This window comes from Dipteris shenzhenensis, chromosome 27 (assembly GCF_047967505.1).
Source record: "Dipteris shenzhenensis isolate YYH24624 ecotype China chromosome 27, Dip_SZ_1.0, whole genome shotgun sequence".
In the NCBI taxonomy this organism is placed as follows: Eukaryota; Viridiplantae; Streptophyta; class Polypodiopsida; order Gleicheniales; family Dipteridaceae; genus Dipteris; species Dipteris shenzhenensis.
Window position 1 is genome coordinate 38605249 of NC_141622.1, and position 25217 is coordinate 38630465.

General features: G+C 44.2%; 1 protein-coding gene across 1 annotated transcript in view; it reads left to right on the top strand.

The window, feature by feature from the left end:
• Window positions 1-968: 968 nt before the first annotated feature.
• Window positions 969-25217, top strand: part of LOC147884262 (kinesin-like protein KIN-4A) — a 51433-nt gene continuing 27184 nt past the window's right edge. The window contains exons 1-7 of the mRNA XM_087398072.1: window positions 969-1868; window positions 5694-5840; window positions 8059-8208; window positions 22262-22521; window positions 22856-23043; window positions 23132-23256; window positions 23351-23387. Coding sequence (XP_087254198.1) covers window positions 1686-1868; window positions 5694-5840; window positions 8059-8208; window positions 22262-22521; window positions 22856-23043; window positions 23132-23256; window positions 23351-23387 — 1090 coding nt within the window. The 5' untranslated portion in view covers window positions 969-1685. The remainder of the gene's footprint in view (window positions 1869-5693; window positions 5841-8058; window positions 8209-22261; window positions 22522-22855; window positions 23044-23131; window positions 23257-23350; window positions 23388-25217) is intronic.

The following is a 25217-nucleotide window of genomic DNA, read 5'->3' on the forward strand; positions in this document are numbered from 1 at the left end:
CAGATGAATTGGAGGTGGCTGTGGCGGAGCTGAGCTATGATTTAAATTTGTGTGTAGGAAGATGATTTGATGATGGGCAAATCTGTTTTTTGAGGCAAGACAGTTCAAATGTCTGTGGAAGAAGCAAACTTGCTGAGATCGATGGCAGGATGGAGATGAAATTTTAGTGCGTGGATGTGGAGCTGGAGAAATCTCTGTATTCGAAGGTTTTATCATCATTGGCAAAATTCCAGGCGCAGCTATGGCTGCTTGAAGGCAGTGTGGAGAAATCTCTGTATTCGAGGGCAAATTCCGGTGGCAGCTATGGTTGCTTGAAGGCTCCGTGGAGCTGTTTCTATTGGTTACATTGGCCAGCTTTCTTGAGGTGATGGGACGTCCAAATATGTAGAAAAGTTTTGCGCAGCATTGATTTTGGGCTTGCCGGCTGCGAGGTTCGGCGTCATCCATCAGGTTGTTGCGACAATCGTGCAGCATTCCGGGGCATCCCGATTCTGAGAGGTGTTTCCCTGGATTGGCCGTTCATCACGTCAGTTTTGGCAACGTGCCTTGATGACAGCATCCACTGTCCAGGACCAATTGGCAGCCTGCCGCAGTTTGCTCCTCCATGTCCTCGTCGCCTGCGCGGAAAGAAGTTAATTGAATGTGTTCATGGAACTGACGTGCGCAGCTATTGCGCGGAAAATCACCCTCGCGCGGATTCTGGGTACGCCGTCCGCATCCGCTGTCGCGCGATTAGATCAAACAGAGTTTGGCACGGAGTTTGATCCGACTGCGATCGTGCGAGCGCCAATTTCCGGTGAGCGATCGTTGTCAGAGGGGCAGGGAACTGGCAAATTGGCAATGAGAAGCAGGCAGTTGAGCTGAGTGGTGGCAGTGGAGTTCTTCTGGACTTGTAAGGAAAGCGTGCGGAGGGGTGAGCTTGCAGCAGCCGCCAGAAAATGGGCTTGTAGAGAAAGCAATCACGGGGTGCAAAGGGGGGTGCAATGGCGTGTAGAAGAACCCGTGGATGACTCCTCCTGCGTTGCTTGCGCGCTTTCCAGCGCTGAAGACAAGCAGCCAGTGTTTGCGGAAGCAAATCGTGGGGACAAACTGCAGCAGCAGGGGATCTGCAGGCTGTCGGGGCGATGAGATGAGGCTAGAGAGATGAGCTTGGGCGACTCAACGGTCAAAAGGAGGAGAGCTGGCAGGGAAGCTTTATCTTTGTGGCGAAGTAAACAGGAGCTGAATTCGAGGAGAGACAATCCGGCAGTTGGGAGGGTAATCATTCACGGTCGTGGCTGGCAGGGACCCGTTCCTGACTTGCCATTGCAGCTTGGGCTCCATCCTTTTGGATGAAGCTTTGCAGCAGGCAACGCCAATTAGTTGCGTAAATCTTCCTGCTGGCAGCGCTAGACCGTCGTGGATTGTTCCCAGCTTGACAGAAATCTACCCACTGACAGAAATCTATGAAAATTTCTTTCTGTTCTATCTTCCTCTCGAGCTGGGGAATGGAAGAAAACTGAAAACGAGTGACAATCCCATGATTCACAGATAATTCAAGGCTGTGGAAAAGGTTTGGAAATCGCTTACATTGTGACCTGCATGCTCTCGCCGGATCGTTTTGGTGCCCGTTTCATAGCTGGATCATCGCTTTCAATTCTTCACTTCACGTCTGACGTGAAGTTCTTGTTCCAGTTTCTGAAATTATGAGTAGCAGCAACGGAAATTCAGTGGCCGACGCCCCATCCCTGGGGGATGGCAACTATACGGTGGAGAAGGACGCAGCAACCCAAGCAGTAAAAGTGGCCGTTCATATCCGACCTCTTATTGACGCTGAACGACTTCAAGGTTGCAAGGATTGTGTCCATGTTGTCCCTGGCGAACCTCAGGTCTCTCTCTCTCTCTCTCTCTCTCTCTCTCTCTCTCTCTCTGTGGCACCCTTATCTTGTGTTTGAACGTAAACATGCGAGGATAAGAAATTGAATCCATATAAATAGGTAGTGGTGGCGTTTTTCTCTCTCTTGGGAGAAACTCTGTGTCTTGAAAATTGTCGATTAACCAACAAAAGCAGCTACCTGTGCAATAGGGCTGTACCCTTCATCGTAGGTGATTACCAATTGGCCTCCATTTAAATACTCCCAGTAAGTACCTGTCCTGTTAGGAGATTTGAGGTGGTTAATACGTGAAATGGAGTGCATGGAGACACGCCAGCTATGTGCTTGCTGTAGTAGATGAGCCTCACAGAAGCTGCTATATTCGACTCTGCTGATCCTTCTTGTTGTGACATCTACTACCACCATTTCGTTTGCTGCGGGATCTACCTATGTTTTCCTGACAATGTGTGTGATGCTGATGTTAATATATTTTGTCTCTTCTTACCAATGCTGCACTGAACCTCTTGTCTCGATGCACTCCTGAACTTCTGATCCACTGTGGATGCCCTGGCCTCAACAAACGCCACTGTTGCTTGCTATCCCAGCAAGTGCTGTCGTTATTTGGCATGCGCATATTACTTCTCGTAGTATGTCCATCGCCATTCTGGATGGAGTAAATCAACCCTTCCCTTATCCTATGCACAATATTGAGTAGCCAACATCCCTTATTCAGCATCAAGTTTTGGATGCAGACATGTGAGACTTTATTATTTCTTTATTACTATTATTAGAGGATTATAAAGACTAAACCTCTTCGTTTGTTCAAAGAAACTTTAAAAAATCAGAATATTCCACATCTAGGTCATCTTTCAAAAACAAATCAACATAGGAAAGCACGAAGGTTCTAATAACGCACATAGGTAAACTGCATACATGCTTGCAAGGAGGACAATTTTATTTGAGAACTTGCAATTTTTTGCCTCTATTTTCTTGCAATATGGCTAAGAATGTGGCTTGCTTGCTGTAGCTGAACCCCCGCACCAGAATGATTTACCCATGATACTTCTTGTTGAAAGGGCCTTTGGGCCTGTGACGGTTGCTTTGATGGAGCTTATAAGCATTGTTGTTACATTGATGGCCAACATACCATGAAGAAACTTACTAAGGCAAGGTGATCCTTGTCTGAAACCTGTAATTGAATGTCCACTTGTGTGATGTGATTCGCATATGGTTGAGTGACTCTGTGGCCCATTCTCCTTTGGCCTCCTCAGCCGCTCGGTCCCGATTATCCCTTAGCTCTTGCAAACATACGAGCAGGGAGGGTCTCTGACTGTTGAGCATGTATCTGCATCATGGCTGATGGAGATACCAATGGTGGAGGTGCTGTTGGTGGATGTATAGTGGCAGGGCTTCCCCGTGAGTTGAAGCCTCTTCCCCATGATAGCGTTGGAGTGTTCTGCAACACTCATGGTCATCTTGCCAGAGCGTGTCATTACCATGCACTAGCTATTCTACTTGGATCTTGGGATCTCCCAACTCCCTACTTCAGCCTCTACCTCAATCCATCGTGCTCTCTTTTTCATTCTCTCCCCCTTTACCTCTCCTCCCGTCCTAGGATGCCCTTCTACTACCTCTTCTGAATCTGGGCCCTCTGTTACATTGGTATCACAGCATTTTCTTGTGTCCTCATCAGGCTGATGTCCGTTCCCAATCCTCTCTTCCCATGGCATTGTCACCATACAACTTTGTATAAGAATTGGTCACCAGTGGCATTTCAACTATGCTGCTCATGATAGTACTCCCGACACATGGATCCTTTCCTGTACTTCCTAGGGTCACCAGTAGTTTTGTTTTTGTTTTTTTGAAGGCGTGATAGACACCTCAAGTTCCCCTGATGAGATGTGTACTCTCATGCTGACTTCAGGTTTTTGATCTCATAGGATTTTTTTGGCCTTCCATAGACGTTAATAAAACTCTCTCTCAGGGAAGATAGAAAGTGAGCAGCAGTTGCTCCTACACTATCGAGCCAATGCACACATCATGAAAAAATTTAGCAGCAGCGCTGACATCCAAAAATCCTCTTGGAACAACCAGCCAAACAGCTGGGGGGCTACCGAACGGAAGTTTTGGGACACCACAACAAAGTCCTTGGGCTAGCATACCAGCTAGCTAAGCAAATATTCACAACATAGCAAGTTTAGAAACATTCCTTTTCAATTTTCAGATGCAAAAGAACCACCATTGGTTAATAGAGGTTTCCAATCCCATAGGTCCGGAAGGGCCTCAAGTGCACGTAATACAATCACATCATATAATCTCTCTCTCTCTCTCCCGCTCCTTGTCAATAGTTAAGCCACGTGGTGCCACTTGTAAGAAAATAAATAGCTTGTTGATTTCATCTTCAATAGCTTCATGCTTCAACGCTTTTGCTTCATCCTGAATAACTTTATGCTGCACTTATCAAGTTTTAATGTGAGGCAGACTGCATTTGATGGCACAATTATTTAAAGTTGCTTGTAGGCTGTAGAATCTTTGAAGCGAGGAGCCATTGTCTTTACGAAATTTGCTGAAACTCAATATGTGTGAACGAAGCACACTTTCTTTTCTTTTGCCGTAATTCTTCAGTCTGCACCAAGCAGAGATTCCATCCTTGGGGAGTCTGCTGGTGAGATTTTTATGACTGTGCCTATGGGCAAGCTATGCTAGATATCTCAATCACTAGCCACCCCCGTAGCCTATAGGCAATGTTTTTGGGTCATGAGCTGGATCCCATACAGAGGTCGTGTAAGGAAGTTATTTGCATGCCTTAAGAACAAGAAGAAAGATACACGAAACCAACAACGGTTGCAAGCTTGTAGCTCGAGCCTTTTCCTCTCCTTCTCTTCTACCTTCCACTGCTGAATGCTACTCAGCCCATAGTGGTAATCTTTTTTTCACCTCCTTCGCTCCTTGCTTGGTCTAATGGCCATTGCAAAGCTGCTTCTTGGTTACCCTTGATCCCGTATTGAGGTGCTCAGCTACACCTGGCTATTGCTGAGCTGCTCCTCAAACCTGCCTCCTTGTCATGGTCTGCTGCAAAGCTGGTTCTCACATTCTCTTCACCATGAGTCTAGCTGCAATCCACTGTGCAGGCATGAAACTTTACAAATTTCTTATGCATCAGATCCTTCACAAAATTTTAGAATGGGCTGCTGTAGAGAGGAATGCACAAATTTGTGGTTTTGTTACTGGCACTTCTATGTAGCAGTGCTAACTGGCAAGCCTAATGTGGACCTCCCCAACAGTTCTAAACTTTTAAAGATATGTATTATTTCAATTGAAGCAGCACCTGGGGTTGCCATGAGTAGTCTGGTCAGATATGTATTAAAAGCTTTGAAACCTGCAACTGATTGCCTCCTTTGTTGTTTATTCTCTCTTGCAATTTCTTGGGGGGTGCTTCAGAGATGGGGAGAATGGGGCATGAGGGAGTATGGAAGACTAAGTGAGCAGAGGGGGATGTCTGTAGTAGACTAAGAGTCAATCACATCAAGATGTACAATGGCGAAAGGGGAGAGTGCCATGTAGTAACTCCTTACCCTTTTAGGACGGTTTAAGTTCCAAACAGCCCCAAGAACTGATGAGGTTAACCACAACTAAATATTGGCCTATGTGTGGCTTATATTCTGTCTGATTTATCTGAACCATTACCACTATCAGGATTTGCATGTTCTTGTGTGCCTTCTCATGGTTATTGGTATGGTCTCATTTGGATTCTGTAGTAGTTTCAGTTTATTTTTAAATTCCCGTTTACAATTATCTACCCTGTTTTGAATAAAATCTTTGGGACCTACCTTTGTGCAGGTTCAGATCGGCAGCCATAGTTTCACATATGACCATGTTTATGGGAAAACTGCATCACCATCATCGGCAATTTTTGAAGAATGTGTTGCACCACTTGTAGAGGGATTGTTTCATGGCTATAATGCTACAGTCCTCGCTTATGGACAGGTCTTAAGATTATTTTTTGTGTGATTGTAACGCTTGTACTGTCTGTTTTTGGAAGTTAAGATGATTCTGAAAATCAAATACTTTACAGTTCTAATATTACTTTTTTCAACCATTGGTATTGGGAAGAAAAGGCCTCAGGTAGAAAGACATAAACAACCAAACTTTTAGCTGACACAGAAGGTAAAAAGGGTTTGCGGGACTGGTAGATACATTTTTAAGAGAGGCTCTATGAGCTCGAAGGTAACATCAAGAAGCTGAAAAGGGGATCTCTTGCATCCCTCAAGTAGGTAAATAGCCCAACCTCAACATGCATATAAGCAATTTGCAACATAAATGGTCAAGACTGGACATGAAAATTAACAGGATTGAAACTATCCGTTGGTTGTTGAAGTAGAAGAAAAAGGTTGCTATTTCATTTGATGCATGTATTAGAATTGAACAATCACACTTGCACGTGCTCTGCAGCAAAGAGTTCTATTGTTATCGATCAGACACATTCCTATCAAATCAAGAAATTAGAACCTGGCAAAGGAAAAAAAGCAATGATGCTAATCTGCACACAAAGCACAGGCAAAAAACATGTTCACGAAGGGAAGACCTGCACATGGAGGGGATGTGGGAACCTCCAAAAAAAAAATTCAAATTTCACTTTTGAAAACTAGCTCGAAAAGTAGCAATGGAGAACTCTTTCACTTTGAGCACTTACATGTGCATGCACGAGGAAAATGCAGGAGGAATATGACAAGATCAAGGAAGATATGCAAAGCACGAGCTTGTTTTAGGACATAGAGGATTGGTATCTGCAGAGGAAAAGTTGCTTCGTACAATCCAAAATCTGCTGGAGAGATATTTTTGAAAAGTGCAGCCACAAAACATGACAAGGACCGAGGAAGCAAGGTAAATGCTATATAGAGGAAGGCATGTTCCCTCATCTTTTTTTGGCATTCACTTGGACGGTGAATGATTTAGTGCCGGGGGAAACTATTGAGGGCATAGGGTTAATTGGCCTTGTCTAAGAATGGAGGAGAAAAGACTTTCATGGGGGATTGAGAAGTAGAGTGCCATGTGGCACAAGAGGATTTATCCCACATACGTTCAGTTGTGGAGTTGCCATGGATTGTATTTGAAGGAGCTTGCATTTGGGGAATGAACATCTGTAGTCGAGTCCTTTGTTTCCACTATTGTAGTCCTTGTCCAAGTCTTTAGGGCCTAGTCTTCTACATGCTTCGTGTCAACTTGATTGTAATGAAGGCTTGTGAACTAAAGATCTAGTTTATACAAAGACTGAACTAAAGATCTAGTTTATACAAGGTTGCAATATTTCCTGGTGTTGTTGGAACTTTGAAAGAGGGATTTTCTTGCTCCCTATCAACTTGATCTTAATGAAGGCTTGAATTTATGTGAAGTCTTCTACATGCTCCCTGTCAACTTGATCTTAATGAAGATTTGAGTTTATGTGAACTAAAGATCTAGTTAAAACAAAAACTGCAATATTTCCTGGTGTTGTTGGAACTTTCAAAGAGGATCTCTCTTGCTTGAGCCTTCACTTTGGTATGCTTGTATATGTTCAATTGTAAGTGCCATCTTTCATCATGGGTATCTTGCACTAAACACAGATGGGTGTAATATATCTTGAGACCTAGAATATACAAATACTAGCTAATGCATAAGTGTGACAAACTTAAATGCAAGAACATCCATCATGAAGCCATGACACATCTGCTGAAGTACAACTCTGATACCTTTTGCATTCCTCCTAGAGGTGGTGGCCTACATGAGGCTGCCCACAAGGACTGAGCGAGGCTGCTCATATTAGCCCTCCATCCTCTCTCTATACTGCTAGCTTGGCGGAATCTGAAGGCTGCTCACAGAAGAGAGCAGAAGGCTGTAGATTGGGATGCCGGATGGGGAGGAAAGTCCCTTGTTTATAGGGTGATGCCTTTCCTTATTGACCCAACCTCTAGGGGGCTCAGTCCACGCCAATTAGGGGTGACCTTCACCGTCTATTTGTTGCTGATGGAGCACTTGGCCCATGTGGCAGCCCACCAGGCTGCGGTTGACATTCGTGTATGCATTCTATTGTTTTCTGACATGTGTATGCATCGACAAATAATTACATACCAACCTTCAGCTATGTTTAGAGGGGCTAGAATCATTCTTTCATTTGCTAGCTGGGCAAGCTAATGATTGTTAATACTTTGGCTTTGTTGTTATGCAGACAGGATCTGGCAAAACATACACCATGGGAACTGGATCTGGAGCTGGCAATACAGACAGTATTATACCTCAAGTGATGGAAATGATCTATAAAAAAATAGAAAGTTTAACAGAGAAAGTCCAAATACAGATTCGGGTGTCTTTTATTGAGGTAATTGTTCGCATACAAATTCCCTATCGACTTTGGGGCCTGATTGTTGAGCCTCTAATACAGTTGTGAGTTTTTCAAAAATACAAGGAAATATAAGCAGCAAAAAAAAAAAGAAACTTTTTTGAAGAGTGTATAAAGCGTATGCCTTGATAATTGTAAGGGAGGGTATCAGCATGTACACAACCAAGATTTAGGACCCTTAGTCTCTCTCTCTCTCTCTCTCTCTCACACACACACACACACACACACTTTTTTTTAATTAGTGAAAGCTTTGATTATTTATATTATAAGAATAGTCAAAACACACACACTTTTTTTTTTGGTGAGAAGAATATTTTATTGCTGTGAAATAATTACATTCATAGGTACTCCAAAAGCGGAGTAACTACTACTCAACCGAAAATCTCAGTATAAGCCATATATACATCATGGTCAATCAAATGAGTCTGAAAGCAATCATAAAACGATTGCCGCAGAGATCGTTTGGAAAAAACAAAAGACAGAAAAGTAGGATCACCAAAGACTATGATATCTGTCCATCCATAGAGTCCAAAGTGCCCAGTAGCATACCCAAACAAAAAATAAAGCAAAACCCTGTCTAGTTTGATGAAAACCAAATAATCAGAAGAACCTGCCAAAAGTAACAGTAGGAAATCTCGCTCGAAGCCCCTAACGAATGAGAGCGAGGAAATCACAAGTATGTGGACAGTGCTAGAAAATGTGAGGCACAGATTCAGCAGAATATAGACATCGGTGGCAAACAGCTGAGGCAATATGTCTATGCACGAATAACTACCCAGATGGAAAAATGCCAAGTAGGACTCACCAGAGGAAAACCTGTTGCCGAAGAGGGACTTTATAATGCCAAAGGAGACGCAGCGGCTTTCTCTACCACTTTGATGGGCGATCCATATGCCAAACAGAATTGGCTCTGTCAGAAACCCAAGACGGAGGTAATAACACTTTATACAGAGAAGGCACTGTGATATGTGACAGTTTCAAAGGAGGGGCTGAAGAAGAGGAAGAATGGAGAGTCCAATCCTCAAGCCTATCCTGAAGTTCCAAACGAGGTACCGGCAAGAAAGGTTGAAGCATTTCTGAAATTTTGTGCCAGAAAGGACGATAATGAGCTCCCAAACCATACTTGCTAGCAGCTGCAGCAAAAGATAAAAGAGTGCCATCATCATGAAGTACATCCTGAAGTACATCCGTCACAGAAGCAATACCTTTGAAAGATATAAAATAAGAACGCTTGGGTTCTTGTATAGCCAAAGGAGGGTGGAATGCTTTGGACCGATAAATATTCTCAGCCCTCAAGGAATTTCCCTACAAAGAATCCCTGCCATTCCATTCCAAGTGAGATAAAATATGCTTCCAATCAAGAAGCAAATGAGAGACAAAAGGGCAGCCTCTGATCTTGCCTTGAATAGAGCCAAGTAGAAAATCCCACTGTGTAGGCTGCCAATGCCCAAAAGCAGAAGTATCAATATGCAACAAAAGAGAGCGGATTATGAAAGCCCAAGGCTGATCCCCTTGCATAAACTGCAACATCATTTTCCCCCTGTGAGCAAGTATATGCACTTGAATATTGAGTATGTTCAAACCCCCGTGTATCTTTGGAGAATAGAGATGGTGCATCGAGAGTAATATGAGACTTTTCTTGCCATTTTTTGAACGCCAGAAAATCTCCATGATAGTAGACATAAAGGAAGCCAGATTTGCCTTAGTAAACATAATGAGGGGCAGATAGAATTGTATGTATGCTATCAAAATGGATTGCGGTATTCGCAAACGAACATGTAATGGCCAAGTTGCAAGCTTTCAATATTAAATTTTTTTCCTTAGCTTTGTGGGCACCCAATCAGTTTGTTTGAGAACAAGTGAGCCCCCAACCTAGAGGATAGCCAAGATGTCGAATCGATTGAGAAGGTGGAACAATTTCCCCAGGCCACAAAAGACTATGCCAGTCTTTAGCATGCAACGGCAAGAGCTTGGATTTCTGAAAATTCACATGAAAACCAGCAGCCAAGCCATATGTGGAAAGAGCCTGCATAATCAAGGAGAGATTGCTCTGAGTATTTTTTGGGGTAAAGAAAGAATCATCAACATATGCTTGAGCGATCATGTTGCGGCCGCCAGGAATTTCCAATCCATGCAACATGCTACTGTCCAAAAGTGTTGGAAAGGTCACCTCCCCATCTGTAAGCCCCCATATGAGGAGAGTGTGGAGGAGGGAGACCTAGGGCAGAAGATGCCCAGAGGAGTGAAAGAGAGGGGGCTGCCACATGGGCAGCACCTCACAGCCAAGAGTGAAGAGATGGCTGCCACATGGACAGCAGCAAGGCTGTCATGTGGGCAGCACTGCTCAAGAGCATCTTGGAGAGCCTTGAGCGAGGTCTTTGGGCTGCGAGCATCTGCAGCAGACGTGCAGGTGGACAGCACAACTGTACGGGCCAGTATGGAGGGTTGGAAGCAAGGTATGGAGCAGATGTCTTTGGGCTGGAGAGCCTGGAGCGAGGTCTTTGGGCTGCGAGCATCTGCAGCAGACGTGCAGGTGGACAGCACAACTGTACGGGCCAGTACGGAGGGTTGGAAGCAAGGTATGGAGCAGATGCAGATGACTAGAAGGCTGGAGCAAAGGTGCGGTACAGGTAGATCAGGAGAACAGGGTAAACAGGCACTGACATGGCAGGTCAGGAGAGCAGGTGTATGGGGCTGCATGGGGCCTGGTAGAGCAGCAAATGGGGCTGCCAGTGGGCAGTGGCATGCCTTATATAGGCTGGGCCCCTGCCTTGATTGGAGGGCCAAAAGCCCTAGAAGTGTGGGCCATAAAGGCCTAGTTTTGTGAGCCCTTAAAGGGTCGGTTGGGCCAGCCAACCTGGTCTGTCCAGTCGGCCCAGTTTGACAGGCCCCTAGGCCTACAAAAGGAGGGGCTTCATGCCCCATTAATCATCCAACATCCAGCAGAAAGTGGAGCAGACAGGAGCAGCCTGAAGGCATTTCCTTTGGCCTCATCTTGGAGGTAAAGGAGAGTTGAAGGAGTGCTGCAGACTGAGTTCCCTAAGGGCTGGGACCTTGGCTGTCTTCTAGGGCAGCAAGGTGTTGTGATCATCATACCTTGTGGAGCAGCCATTCACAAGCAAGTTGGAGCAGTGGAACAGGGACCTGTGTGCTGCAAACAAAGCTTGGTAGGGGCTGCCCACCTAGGCTGATTCACAGGCGGTAAGGTGGAGAAGAACACACTGGACGGAAAGTCTACAGATGCTCGAGGTGGTGCACGCGGGCTCGAGTCTAGAGATAGCCAGCAGATTGGAGAAGGATCTTGTGGTAGATCAGAGGACCACACCATTGGTGGGACTCTGGATCTATCTCTTTTGTATTGTGTCCATAGTTTTGGACGGAAATATATATTTTGGTGGTTTCTCTATCTGGCTGGTTCATTGTCTATTGATGAGTCTGCACATCTATTGAATGCACATAAGTAAAGAAGTTTGTGATTCCACACCCACACCGCACACTGTGTGAGCTCCTGGGCATTACTATAAGTCTTCTGTTGTGTGTACCCTCTGTTGGGTAATTTCTAACATGGTATCAGAGCCCAAGTAGGAGGCTCACAGGTGTGGGAGCCTGAAGGCAGGGACCTTGCTGAAGGACGACCCTGATTCAAAAGCTCTTGGGAATCGACTTCCACGACTGGAGGATTGTGCCCTTGCAAGAAGGAGGGTGACTTAGGTTCAGTCAGGTGCGTTTAAAGTTCACAGTCCAGGTTATCTGGAGATGTACTTTTGTTGTAGACCTTGCCAAAGGAAGGATGGGTTGAAACAGACCCTCAGAGCATGGTGCTTGGAAGACTCTAGGTTGTTCACTCATTATGAGGGGGACAACTGGAAGATCGTGATGGCTGGATTGCTCGAATTCGAAGGCAGGAATGTGACGGAAGGGGGTGGTGCCAGGAGGTGCTACCAGAGATGGACCTGTGTACCAGGATGGTGTGCGGAAGCGGAACCGGACCTGGTGGAGCAGGAGCCATTGGATGAAAAGCAAGGAAAAGATTTTGACACCGAAAGGTTCCAGAGCACTACGATTGGGGAGTTACTGGAGCATCTTCATCGACATGTTGGCATTGGGCCGAGATGTGTCGGTGAGAGGGGGTGTTGGAAAGGTCACCTCCCCATCTGTAAGCCCCCATATGAGGAGAGCGTGGGGGAGGGAGACCTAGGGCAGAAGATGCCCAGAGGAGTGAAAGAGAGGGGGCTGCCACATGGGCAGCACCTCACAGCCAAGAGTGAAGAGATGGCTGCCACATGGACAGCAGCAAGGCTGTCATGTGGGCAGCACTGCTCAAGAGCATCCTGGAGAGCCTGGAGCGAGGTCTTTGGGCTGCAAGTATCTGCAGCAGACGTGCAGGTGGACAGCACAACTGTACGGGCCAGTACGGAGGGCTGGAAGCAAGGTACGGAGCAGATGTAGATGACCAAAAGGCTGGAGCAAAGGCGCGGTACAAGCAGATCAGTAGAATAGGGTAAACAGGCGCTGACATGGCAGGTCAGGAGCGCAGGTGTATGGGGCTGCATGGGGCCTGGTAGAGCAGCAAATGGGGCTGCTAGTGGGCAGTGGCATGCCTTATATAGGCTGGGCCCCTGCCTTGATTGGAGGGCCAAAAGCCCTAGAAGTGTGGGCCATAAAGGCCTAGTTTTGTGAGCCCTTAAAGGGCTGGTTGGGCTGAGCCAACCAGGTTGGTTGGGCCAGCCAACCTGGTCTGGCCAGTCGGCACAACTGTACGGGCCAGTACGGAGGGCTGGAAGCAAGGTACGGAGCAGATGTAGATGACCAAAAGGCTGGAGCAAAGGCGCGGTACAAGCAGATCAGTAGAATAGGGTAAACAGGCGCTGACATGGCAGGTCAGGAGCGCAGGTGTATGGGGCTGCATGGGGCCTGGTAGAGCAGCAAATGGGGCTGCTAGTGGGCAGTGGCATGCCTTATATAGGCTGGGCCCCTGCCTTGATTGGAGGGCCAAAAGCCCTAGAAGTGTGGGCCATAAAGGCCTAGTTTTGTGAGCCCTTAAAGGGCTGGTTGGGCTGAGCCAACCAGGTTGGTTGGGCCAGCCAACCTGGTCTGGCCAGTCGGCCCAGATTGGGACAGACTGGTCGGGTTTTTGACAGGCCCCTAGGCCTATAAAAGGAGGGGCTTCATGCCCCATTAATCATCCAACATCCAGCAGAAAGTGGAGCAGACAGGAGCAGCCTGAAGGCATTCCCTTTGGCCTCATCTTGGAGGTAAAGGAGAGTTGAAGGAGTGCTGCAGACTGAGTTCCCTAAGGGCTGTCTTCTAGGGCAGCAAGGTGTTGTGATCATCATACCTTCTGGAGCAGCCATTCACAAGCAGGTTGGAGTAGTGGAACAGGGACCTGTGTGCTGCAGACAAAGCTTGGCAGGGGCTTCCCACCTAGGCTGATTCACAGGCAGTAAGGTGGAGAAGAACACACTAGACGGGAAGTCTACAGACGCTCGAGGTGGAGCGCGCGGGCTCGAGTCTAGAGATAGCCAGCAGATTGGAGAAGGACCTTGTGGTTAGATCAGAGGACCACACCATTGGTGGGACTCTGGATCTATATCTTTTGTATTGTGTCCATAGTTTTGGACGGAAATATATATTTTGGTGGTTTCTCTATCTGGCTGGTTCATTGTCTATTGATGAGTCTGCACATCTATTGAATGCACATAAGTAAAGAAGTTTGTGATTCCACACCCACACCACACACTGTGTGAGCTCTTGGTTATGCCACTTCTAGATTGGAAATTTTGCTTGCAGCTTCTTATAGTCGTCACCTTTGTATTTCAGGGTTTTCTAAGTGTCTTCCGCTGTGTGTACCCTCTGTTGGGTATTTTCTAACAAAAAGGTGGTCCATATATTGAAGCATTGGATGAGTAGCTATGGCAAATAGTAAAGCACTAAGGGGACAACCTTGCCAAACAAAACAACCAAGAGTCCAGGTTGTAGAAATATCCCCTGAAAGTATGCAAGCAGCTTTACTATCTTGATATAGCCAATTGATAACTTGCTGTATTTTTTTGCCAAATCCCAAGGCCTGCATTGTTTGTGAAATAAAGTTCCACTGAACAGTGTCAAAAGCTTTGGCAATATCAACTTACAATAGCAAAACATCCTGCTGCATATATTTGGCATATTCTATTCCAACATAGGCATTAGCAATGTTGCCTGTGATATGCCTACAAGGAACAAAACCATATTGTGCAGGATGCAACCCATCATGCAAATAGCCTTTTATCCGATCAACAATCATTTTGGTACTAAATTTATAAATAACTGGCATAAGCGTGATAGGTCTCCAATCAACCAAAGATTCACAGATTTGCTTTTTTGGAAGGAGTTTAACAAGACCTCTCTTCCATGTGTCTGGCATTTTCTGATTTTGCCAAGCAGAATTCACCATATGCAGCAAAGTATGCTTCAAAAGAGGCCAATATTCTAAGAAAAATTCAACTGTAAGACCATTCCATCCTGGAGATTTCCATCTACCATAGGATTTGATTGCATCTGACAATTCCCTTTCAGTAAAAGGTTCCTCCAATTCCAAAGCCTGAGTAGTGGAGATAATAGGAGAAACATGCTGTAAAAGCAAATTTCTTGCAGACAAAACCTGCTGTGAAGGAGGACTTGCATAACCAAACTGCTGAGAGAAATGATGTACACAAATAGAAGCAAGCTATGACTGTGATGTAGTCCATGAACCATCAGGCATAAGCACCCTGCAAATGTTTGTGTTTAATCTCTTCTGGTGCAAGCTTTTAAAAAATTGTTTGGAAGAACAGCCTTTGTCTATGAAAGCTCTTTGTCTTGCTCCGGTCTCCCATTTGGCAAGTTTCCTATGATAATTGATTTGGAGACAATGTTTAGCTTGGCATAGTGTTGTTTGCTCATGCAAGAACAAAGGACGAAATTGACTGAGTTCAATGAGGTCTTGGCAAGTCAATTTAGCCTGAGCAACAATTTCCCTCATATTCTTCATGTAAGATTTGCCATAACCTCTAATTACAACTTGCATTTTGGAAACAAAAGAATCCCATGCATTATCAATATCAAAGTGGCTTTGAGAAGACAGAGATTGATAGGCATTAGTAACCATTGCCTTGAAAGTAACATGCTGCAAATAGCTATTGTTCACAATCAGATGTTGCCTTTGAGGCAGTCTATCATCTGGCATATTATGAAAAGATAGCCTCAACCATAACGGTGCATGATCTGAATGCACAAAGGCATAGTCAACCCACATTTTGCATGTGAAATCATCATTTTGTTGTGGGGCTACGCTACACTAGCGATCCAGACGTGCCTGGTAAGAAGAAAAGGCATTATGTTGAAAAGTGTATTCAGGTGACAAAGGCTGCAATTCCTTCCAAAGATCAACCGAATCAAGATGAATCAGTAATTGAGACCATGCATGCCTTTCAGAGGTTAACATATGAGTATTTCTTGATGTATTGTCACCCTATTGCAGAGCATTATTGAAATCCCCACATATAAAGACATGATATCTCCATGGATATCGGTGCATGGCATCCCAAATTGCACTTCTATCCCGAGAAGATTGAGGTGCATATACGGAAGCAAATTCAAACACCTCGCCTTGAATGATGCATTGAAGAATAATCCATCTGCCTTGATTGTCATTTAAAGCAATAACTATGCTGAGAAAGAGTGCTCCTCAGCATAAAAGATATCATAGCCGCAGTAATGACCCATCTTTCTTGCATAGACATGCTGATTGTGTTCTTGTAATGCCACTATATCAGGCTGAAATCGATTGATATACAGCCACACAGATTTCCATTTCCTACTGTCGCACATCCCTTGAACATTTAAGGTAAGGCATTTGATATGAGCAAGCATATTTACAGATATTTATAGGAAAAAACAGTTATGTACAGAAGCAACCTTTAGGATGTCAACCCTGCATTTCTACCTCAGGGTCAGGGCCTCTTCCTTGAGAAGAAACATCCGCCTAAGGATTGGACAGCAATGCAGCAACCTCTTCTTCAGGGAAGAGGGTTTTGCTAGCTGTCACTGCAGCCCACGTGATTCCAATTCCTAAGTTGACCTCTGGAGAATTTCCACCAGAAGATGCACCATTCCAAGTGCGAGGGGGTGGAGGTCTTCTAACAAAAATAACTTTTCTTGAACTTTGCCATCCATCAATTGGAGGTTTTGGTCCTTTTGTTGAAAGTTGAATAGTAGGAAGTGAAGGGGAGGAAGCATTACCATTTGAAACAAATGGGGCTTTGCCTTTATCCAGATTCACAAAAAGCTGTCTATTATCTTTATTTTTATTCCCAATAGAGGCAGGACCATCCTTATTGGGCAACTACGCAAGCAAAGTAGCAGGAGGCATTTTATGTTGACTCATTGGACACTGCGAAGCCATGTGCCCAAATTCTTTACATTCAAAACAAGCCTCTACAAACAATCCCCATTTCAATTTATAAAATGCACTTCCCATGTCAACATTGTTCACCGTGACTGAATAAGACTCTGATGTGGGATTATCAGTATCCCAGAGAATGCAAAATTGATTAGAGTTGCTGTTAGGCTGCGGTGGGCAAACCACTTTGCCTAAAGTTGCTGCAATTTTAGGCAAGAGTGAAGCCATGCATTACGGGAAGTCTACAACTTCAACCCAGACCGGACATCGATGTCGAATCAGAGCCTAATAATCCCTTGTGGGGGACCATGGTAAAACGTGCACCATTTGCTGCCTAAAAAAGAGTGGCGAATGTTCCAAAAGCATTCTCCTTTGGCTTTCACAAAAAGAGTATGTTACAAAAGTATTGCAGCGTTTCAATATGGAGGGGGGGAAGGCAATGAGTAACCTCATCTACCATAATGACCTCAAAAAAGCCTCTGGCTGCATAGTGTATCTTACGAATAAACGAGCCAGCCAGTGTTGAGGTCAACTAGTTGCCTACCTCTGCAGCAGGTGGCATCCGACCTGGGAAAAATAAAATGACTGCATTTTTGGCATATTCTCTAACTGGATCCACAATTTCATTCACTTCAACCATGAGACCAACTGATGGAACAGAGTCTTTCCCTCTCGTGCATGACATCATACACCAGTTGTGCTTCAACAGAATCATGCACGGGGTCATGCTGACCCTCAGCCTGCTTTTGCTTTTTGCATTGAGCCGATTGATCCTTTTGATAAGTTGTTTCATAAGAGTATTCAGCCATGTTTTCTGAAGAAGATGGAACCCAAAAGAGAGTACTTGTAAAGTGATAAAAGAGAAAAAACAGTCCCGAAAAAACAGCCCACAAAGAAGAAGGAAATAGTGTATTTGCAAGGAGAAGAAGAGGAAAGAGATATTTAGGGATTTAGAGAGAAGAAAAGACAAGTTCTGGAGAAGGAAAAGAGAAAAAACCAGAAAAAGATCCAAGATGAACTAGAAATCAGAGAAAAAAGAGAAGTTCTGGCGATGGAAAGAGTACACAAGACCCAGGAACCAAAAAGGAGAGAAAGGAGGAAGAGAGAACCCTTAGAACCAGGGTTTAGAAGCAGCCCGTAAGCAAACCCGGTACAATAGCAACCTAGGAGCAAGAAACGAGCTGGCAGCAGCAGTTTGAACAGGGCGAAAATGTTCGTACAGGTCCGTACACCTATACGGAATTGTATGGAGCTATGGTAGGCTTGTACGGTAGGGAAATGACGCCAAACAGCTGTTTTGGATTGCTGATTTGGAGCAATAGGTAGCTGAGGCAGACGGGCTTGTCTGAGGAGGCTAAGGAGCTCATGGGAGGGCTGGAGCAAGGGCTTCCTACACACACACACACGCACACACTCTTTTTTGGGTGGAATTTGTTATGCTTTATATTACACAATGGCTTCCCCAGAATGGGAAGCGCGCGCATGCGCACACACACACATATATTTTTGGGTGGCATCAATATTTGTTTATATTACAAGAAGCAGTTCCGAAGAGGGAACATGCCATTGCAAACATCATAAGATTTCAATATAAGACAAGTAGATAGAGGAATCTGTCTGACCAGCACTGGGACACACATAAAAAGATTGCCTGAGCGACATCGAGAAATAGTGAAACTTGGAAAAAGTGGAATCTCCAAAGACTCTATGATTTCTATCCTTCCATAGAGTCGCTGGCGGCTATCTATGGGGGTGGTCCGGCATAGTCTCCTAGCTGTGGCTCTGTGTTTGTGGTAACTCCTATAGGTCGCGCCCCCAGTCTGGACATGGAAGGGATGTCTCTAAGTGTGATCTGTGCATCCTAACTTGGTCAGGTATGTTGTGTCGCTGGCTCTGGATCTCTCCCTCACCGACTACCTGAGAAACGAGAGAGAGTTATAGCATTTGCAGAAGGCCTCACAGGCCTATGAGACTAAGCTACACATAAAAAAGAAAGCGATTACATCTCTAAGGAGAGGGGGAGTGCACAAGGCAACTCCTAGAGAGTGCATAAAGCAACTCAAAGTTATTATAAATCATATATTCTAATGCTATCATATTGTGTCCTTAGTACATCAGGTGAAGGCTAAGAGTCTTTGGGCTTAGATTTGAACTCTCTAATCAATGCTTGTCCTTCTTGTCTTCTTTCACTTTGATAAGTTCAGTAGCTCTTTGTTTGAGCTGAGTCGGAGAGTGAGCTCCTCGGATATCCATATCCTCGTGCCCTTCAGCTTATGTATTTGTTGAAGAATCTTGATCCTTGCTGCCTTGTCACTGATAGAGATTTGTATCTGTGCCCTTTTGCTGGATATTCCAGATATCATCTGGATCCCATTCCACTTGTGGTATCTTCTCCTTGAGATAGTTGATTTTATCTTCTGTGAATTGCTGCGTAATAAGGCAGCCAGATGGTAACTGTCCCACGCATAAGATCAATTTGTTTGTTTCTCTAGATTCCTTCTCTTCACTTCCTTATAAAGATCAGTTTTGTTTACTTTGTTGTTTGCATCAGTAGCCATCTCTTGCTTGATCGGTTTCACCTGAGTAGTGACCATTTCCTGCACTTTAAAGACCAGCTGTGGTGTCGGTGGAGCTGCATCTGGATCCCATTCTACTTGTGGTATCTTCTCCTTGAGATCGATGCAAAAATACCTTGGGGAAGATGACATATCAACGTTTATAAGGCATCTATTATAGTGGAGAAGGGAAGGTGGGCAAGACCTAGGGTATCAAGAGAAGAAAGAATATGCAAAATCTGCCCCACAAAGGAGGTGGAAAATGAGCAGCATGTACTCATAAGACGTGGGTGTACATTGTATTAATTTCCTATCTGTAAAACTGCATTTTTGCCCCTGGGTTTTGCCATAATTTTTGTAGCATCTCCTTTATCACTATCCCCCTGATCTCACATGCATCCTCTGGTATATCAGCAGCTGTTATACCCCATAATTCCGTCCATCTCATCCCATCTTGGTACCATCCAGTGGTTTGTGTAGCTTCCAATGCCATGTGAGGTATCCTACCGGCATCCATCATCTATGATATTAAAAAACCAGATACAATGAGATAAGTGGATGGAGCGAGCAGTGCACAATCATCTTTAGGTCAGATCCTATTGCTTCAAGACCTCCAAAAGACCAAAGGGTCTATTGCAATGCATAAAGTCTGCAAACTACCAAAGGGTCTATGAGACTAAAAACATGAGGATTCAGTAGTGCTCCCTCAAGATTGTCGCGAGGATGCAGTGGGTCAATGGATATTCATGTGGAATATGACAGCCTAGCTTACAGAGGTGCGGCACACCTTTTCCATAGATATAATCTTCCCAGTCTATTTGGTGTGGATGGGGAGCATGAGCCAAGAGATCCTATATTTGGTGCTTTCCTCTATTTATTGCTGGAGGGATGCATTTGGGAGACAGTGTTCAGCATCACTGCCTAGAACATCTAGTTTGTGCATTGCAACGTGGGGATGGTGGCACGGGTTTTTCCAATTGCCACCCTTGTCCAGCTTATCTACATCTTGCATGCTGTTTGAGAGCAAGGTATAGATGGTTCCAAAAAGACCATTGAGAGGTGGAAGCATTTCTGTAAGGCTTGGCCTATAGGCATCGCCTACATGTGATGGATAGAGAATCTGTTGGTTCTGTAGTTCTCTGCACTGGTTGTCGGCACCTACTTCGCAGCTACCGTAGAGTTGGGACCTCATGAAGTATGCTGCAGGGCAGTATTACTTTTACATTGTAATAGATGGTACTTTCCTCTAGGGAAAAAAAAACACACTTTTTCCATATAAATCTCTGCTAAGAATGGACAGAAAACTTATCACTGCATTCATTTTTCTCTCCTAGTGTTCCACCTTTTTTGAATTTATTTCCCAATAGCTAGTGTTCCACCTTTTTTGAATTTATGTCTTCATGAGACAATCATGTTACAAGATAACGTTTCCTCCATTCCAAATGGTCCTCCTCCTTGTGATACACCACCTATTCTTAAGCATGCAATTCGAGATCAGTTAGTTGTTGTTTGAGGACATTGGCTTTGGAATATGGTGTGGTGCGCAAAGATATTTATGCTCCAAGGTCACTCTTAGCGAACTAGATGGACCAGCCATGTCTTCATTGGATCAATCCACTAGACTCATCATGCACTCTCTACCAGGCTTGTCCGCTAATAATATTGCTCTTTGGTATTATTGGAAAAGGGCGCTTTTGAGGTCACCGACGGCAACTATGTGACAAGGGAGAGTTAGATCAATCACCCTAGTAGCACTTTCTTACAAAGTCAAACACTCGTATAATGTTTGCTATCGTGGGTCTGCCTTGATTTGTCCCAACATGCATTTGCTAGCATCCTATCTGTACAATCTGACCAGGGATTGTGATCTTTTTTGGGTTGAGTGTCTACAACTAAAGATAGAGCTCTCCTTTCTCATTGTTGCATTGAAAATTTTCCATTCTTCCTTTGGATAATTGTGGAGCAGTTGGGGTTTTCTCCAATGTGTAGTAGAGGTTCCATCTGGTCTTCTATTTGATCATATTGGTTATTGCAAGCTAGAGTCCTCTCTGTAGTAAGTTTTTTCCCTTTTCCTGAAAAAGACTTCTATGAAGTATGAAAGAAATGGCCAAGAGCAAGGAACTCAAGGCATAGATACGCCATGCAAAGCATGAGTAAAGTAGTAAGTGCCACTGAAAATATCTAAGGATATGCAAATCCTAAAAGGAATCGAGACTATGGCTGAAAGTGCCACACCAAGCCAACAAGAGGCTCGGAGAAGGAAGGAATGCCTCTCCACTGTCCAAGAAAAAGTGTTCTCCTGGCTGAAGAAATCTTAAAGAAGCCTGCATCCTAGACCAAATGGCAACTAAGGTGTGTACAATATCTGTTCGACGCTAGCCATGGTAAGAGCAGGGTGTTGTCCAAGGCAGAGCTCTGCACATCTGGACCTTCAAGTGTGCTAGGAAACAATGATAGCAGCAATCTCCCAATGCATGTCCACTGATGACGGTGGAGGTCAGTACTTAGAGGCAGTAGTAGTGTCAAGCCAATAAAACTCCACAAAACCATGAAAGCTCAAGAAGAGACCTGGCCCTCAAAAAATACCTGAGGCCCTGTCAAAAGAGCCAGGCAAACCTGTAATATTTTGAGTGGTATTTGTCATCCATTCGTCCTGAATAATGGAAATGTCTTTCTCTTTGTTTTGTGAGGGGAGCTCAGAATAGTGTATTCTTTCTGAGATGCCAAGCCTGAAGGATGTGCTTTTCTCTATGCTATGCACATAAGAATTAAGTAGACTAGTTACATCATCAAAAAGTTAAGTGTTTCTTATGTCGGTTGATTAGCTTTTTACCTAATTAAGGTGATCAGGGAGCATACATGTCCTTTTTTACGGTGATGAAAATGTCTAATTTTATGTTTGCTATATTTCATGTATTATCTTAATTCAGTTTATCTTTGTACCCTTCCATTTTTTCTTCTTGTTCAGTCATTGAGAGGATGATGCTAGTAAAGACTCGTTTCCGTACTATATATGATTATCATGCATGTGGCTCATTTATGATTACTTTCTTTGCAGATTGTGAAGGAAGAAGTACATGACCTATTAGATTCAAATCCCTTAACTGCTACTCGACCAGAAATGTACGTGGGTTTTGGTACGAGGCCCTTAACTCCCACAAGGCACCCTATACAGATACGTGAAACTACACATGGAGAAATAACTCTTACAGGTGTGACAGATGTTAGCGTGAATAGCCTTCATGAAATGGCAGCACTGTTAGAGCAGGGCTCTCTTTCTCGTGCAACTGCAAGCACTAATATGAATTCACACTCCAGGTATGACTCATATTTTCCATAGACTGTTATCATATATGCTGCCAAGCATGCTGTCAAAAGTGTGATAGGTTTCAATGTAATTATTTTAGTTGTTTGAATACATAAACGCAATTATATTTTTTGTTTAAATGTATAAATGTTAATGTGCATATATCTTTATTAATATGACATAGTGTGTAGTCTACACTATGTATTGTGGAGATCTGAAGCATTTTCATGTGGACTCTTGTGAAGTGAAGATTCCACACATGTTTGAGAGGTCTATGTGTAACACAAGGTGTATGAGTTTGTGGCAGTGTATGCTTACAATAATATCATTATTTTGTATCTGTAGTCGATCACATGCTATCCTGACAATCACTTTGCAACAACGGAAAAAATCAGATCTTCTTCTCAACGGCAATTGTTTATTCCTTGATAATGGTAGTGAAGACTCTTTATGTGCAAAGCTGCATTTAGTAGACCTGGCTGGATCCGAGAGAGTTAAACGTACTGGAGCTGATGGGCTTCGCTTCAAAGAAGGTATTTTAAGGAGTTTATGAAATTCACATATAGATTCTTTTGCTTGATTAGCATGCTCTAACTCACTTTTTTAAAACTAAATCTTCAGGTGTGCATATTAACAAAGGCTTGTTGGCACTTGGCAATGTTATAAGTGCCCTTGGAGATGAGAAGAAGCGCAAAGATGGTGGTCATGTTCCTTATCGTGATAGTAAACTAACTAGACTCTTGCAGGTATTATTGGTTCATCAAATTTCATAGATAACTCTTTTCAGATATTCTGAAATGGAACTCTCCTTTTCATCACACCTGCTTTCCCTGCTCTCAGGACTCCCTTGGAGGCAATAGCAGAACGGTCATGATCGGTGAGCCTCGATTGCCAATGTGCTTTATCAAATTTCAAATGGTTTTTATTCTTATTACAGACTTCCCTTTTGCGGTTACAAAGATATAAATTGGAAAATGTCAAGTGATGGTACCTATTCCATTTTGGTTTGAATATAATGGCACAAAGTATGAAATTTATATAAATCACACGATCCACATAAAAACCTTGTATTCCCTGAGGGGTTCCTTTTTTATCAATAGCAGTTGAAAGGACACCATAGTCCATCCAGAAAATTGTTCAAGTAAGCATTGTGCGGAGTACCTGTCCTGCAGATCCTCTGTTTTAATTCAGTGTTCTGCCACAAAGTCTTACAAATCTCAGTATCTCACTCTTTTTCCAGTCAGTGGTCAGCTCCCGCTGAGTAAAAGGTTTGTCAAGTCCTCAAATAATACAGACTTTGTAGGTTGTAAAATCATGGATTGGATCTGCAATGCTCTGGCCACTTGGCTCCTCTCCAACCCCCGCTATCTGCCATCCCTCTGCCCTCTCACCCATCACTGCCAGCTAGTGTTCTCAACTGCACACTTCCTGGTGGTTCTATCCTCTCTTGTGGACCACATGTCTGCAGACTGTTGATAATTATTTGTTATTGTTTCTATTCCTTTTCTATATCTGTTTTTGCTTGTTTCTTGCTCTCTTCTTTTATTATGTTTTTCTTGCCTTTATTTGATTTTGTTTATTTCGATCTTACCTCCATTTTATCTGTTGTGTGCACTTTTTTGGGTTGTAACACATCCCCCAGGTGAACACATGGCTGATGTGACGCCTTCGTGAAATGATCCTCAGCCAGCACTGCAGATCCCTTGCGTTGAAGGACAACTTCACAAGCAATGGGAGACTAGTCATCTGCTCCAGCCAAAGGCTAATGGGAACATGCATCACTAGCTAAATGGACTGAAATCTTTCGTAGCCTGAGGCTGGCCCAAAGCCGCCAAAACCTACTGAGAACCTTGCAGTATCTCTTATGTTGGGGGTTCCAAAGGGAATTGGTTAGTTGGGTTGGTCAATGTGGGTGATATGCAAAATGAACACAATCCTGACAGATTGCTTTGCTTGGTCGAGCCAGAACCACTTCTGTGGCTCCTGCTATTTCTCTCTCAAGGGTTGGCCTTCCCACAACCAAAGCCTACATTGGACATACTCATACTCATCTCTCAAAGAATTTGGATAAATGAATCGGTGCTTACCCAGTCTCCCACCCACTCTTATCTTCTGCCATTATAGCAGAGCAAGTGCCTAATCGTTTGAGGGGTCCTTGAGAGCAGCAAGGGGTCTCTCTAGCTGTGGTAAGTCCTATCAAGTCATGTATTAGAAAAGACTAGTGAGGGCATATCCTGCAATATCCCATCCTTGCACTGTCTTTCATGATAGGCAATGTAGTTGATGCAAAGAGGGACTCTAATCCTAGAGAATAATCCTGACTAGGGAGCCTCTAGGATGTCCTCATTCTCCCATCACAAACTCTCTCTCTCTCTGGGCCTCTGGAATGGGCACCCTCTATATCCTCAAAATCTGTTGTCCCCTCCCCCATATGCACTAGAGCTATGAGGGGCTCCTCTGGCTGCTATGTTAGATCCCCATGGACCGGGTGGGGCGCACTGTGGCCAAGCAATGTGCTTCTTGGATCTTAACACGAAACCCTTTGAATCTTAGACCTTGAGGTGCAAAATTTTAGTAACACTTGATCTCCTCTAGACATTGCAGGGATGCCTCACACCCTCATCAAACTCGCATCATTGGGAGCCCTCCATCTTCAGGGTATTTCAAGTAGGTCCCCCTCTAGAAGGAGCTTCCATGACTTCAAACT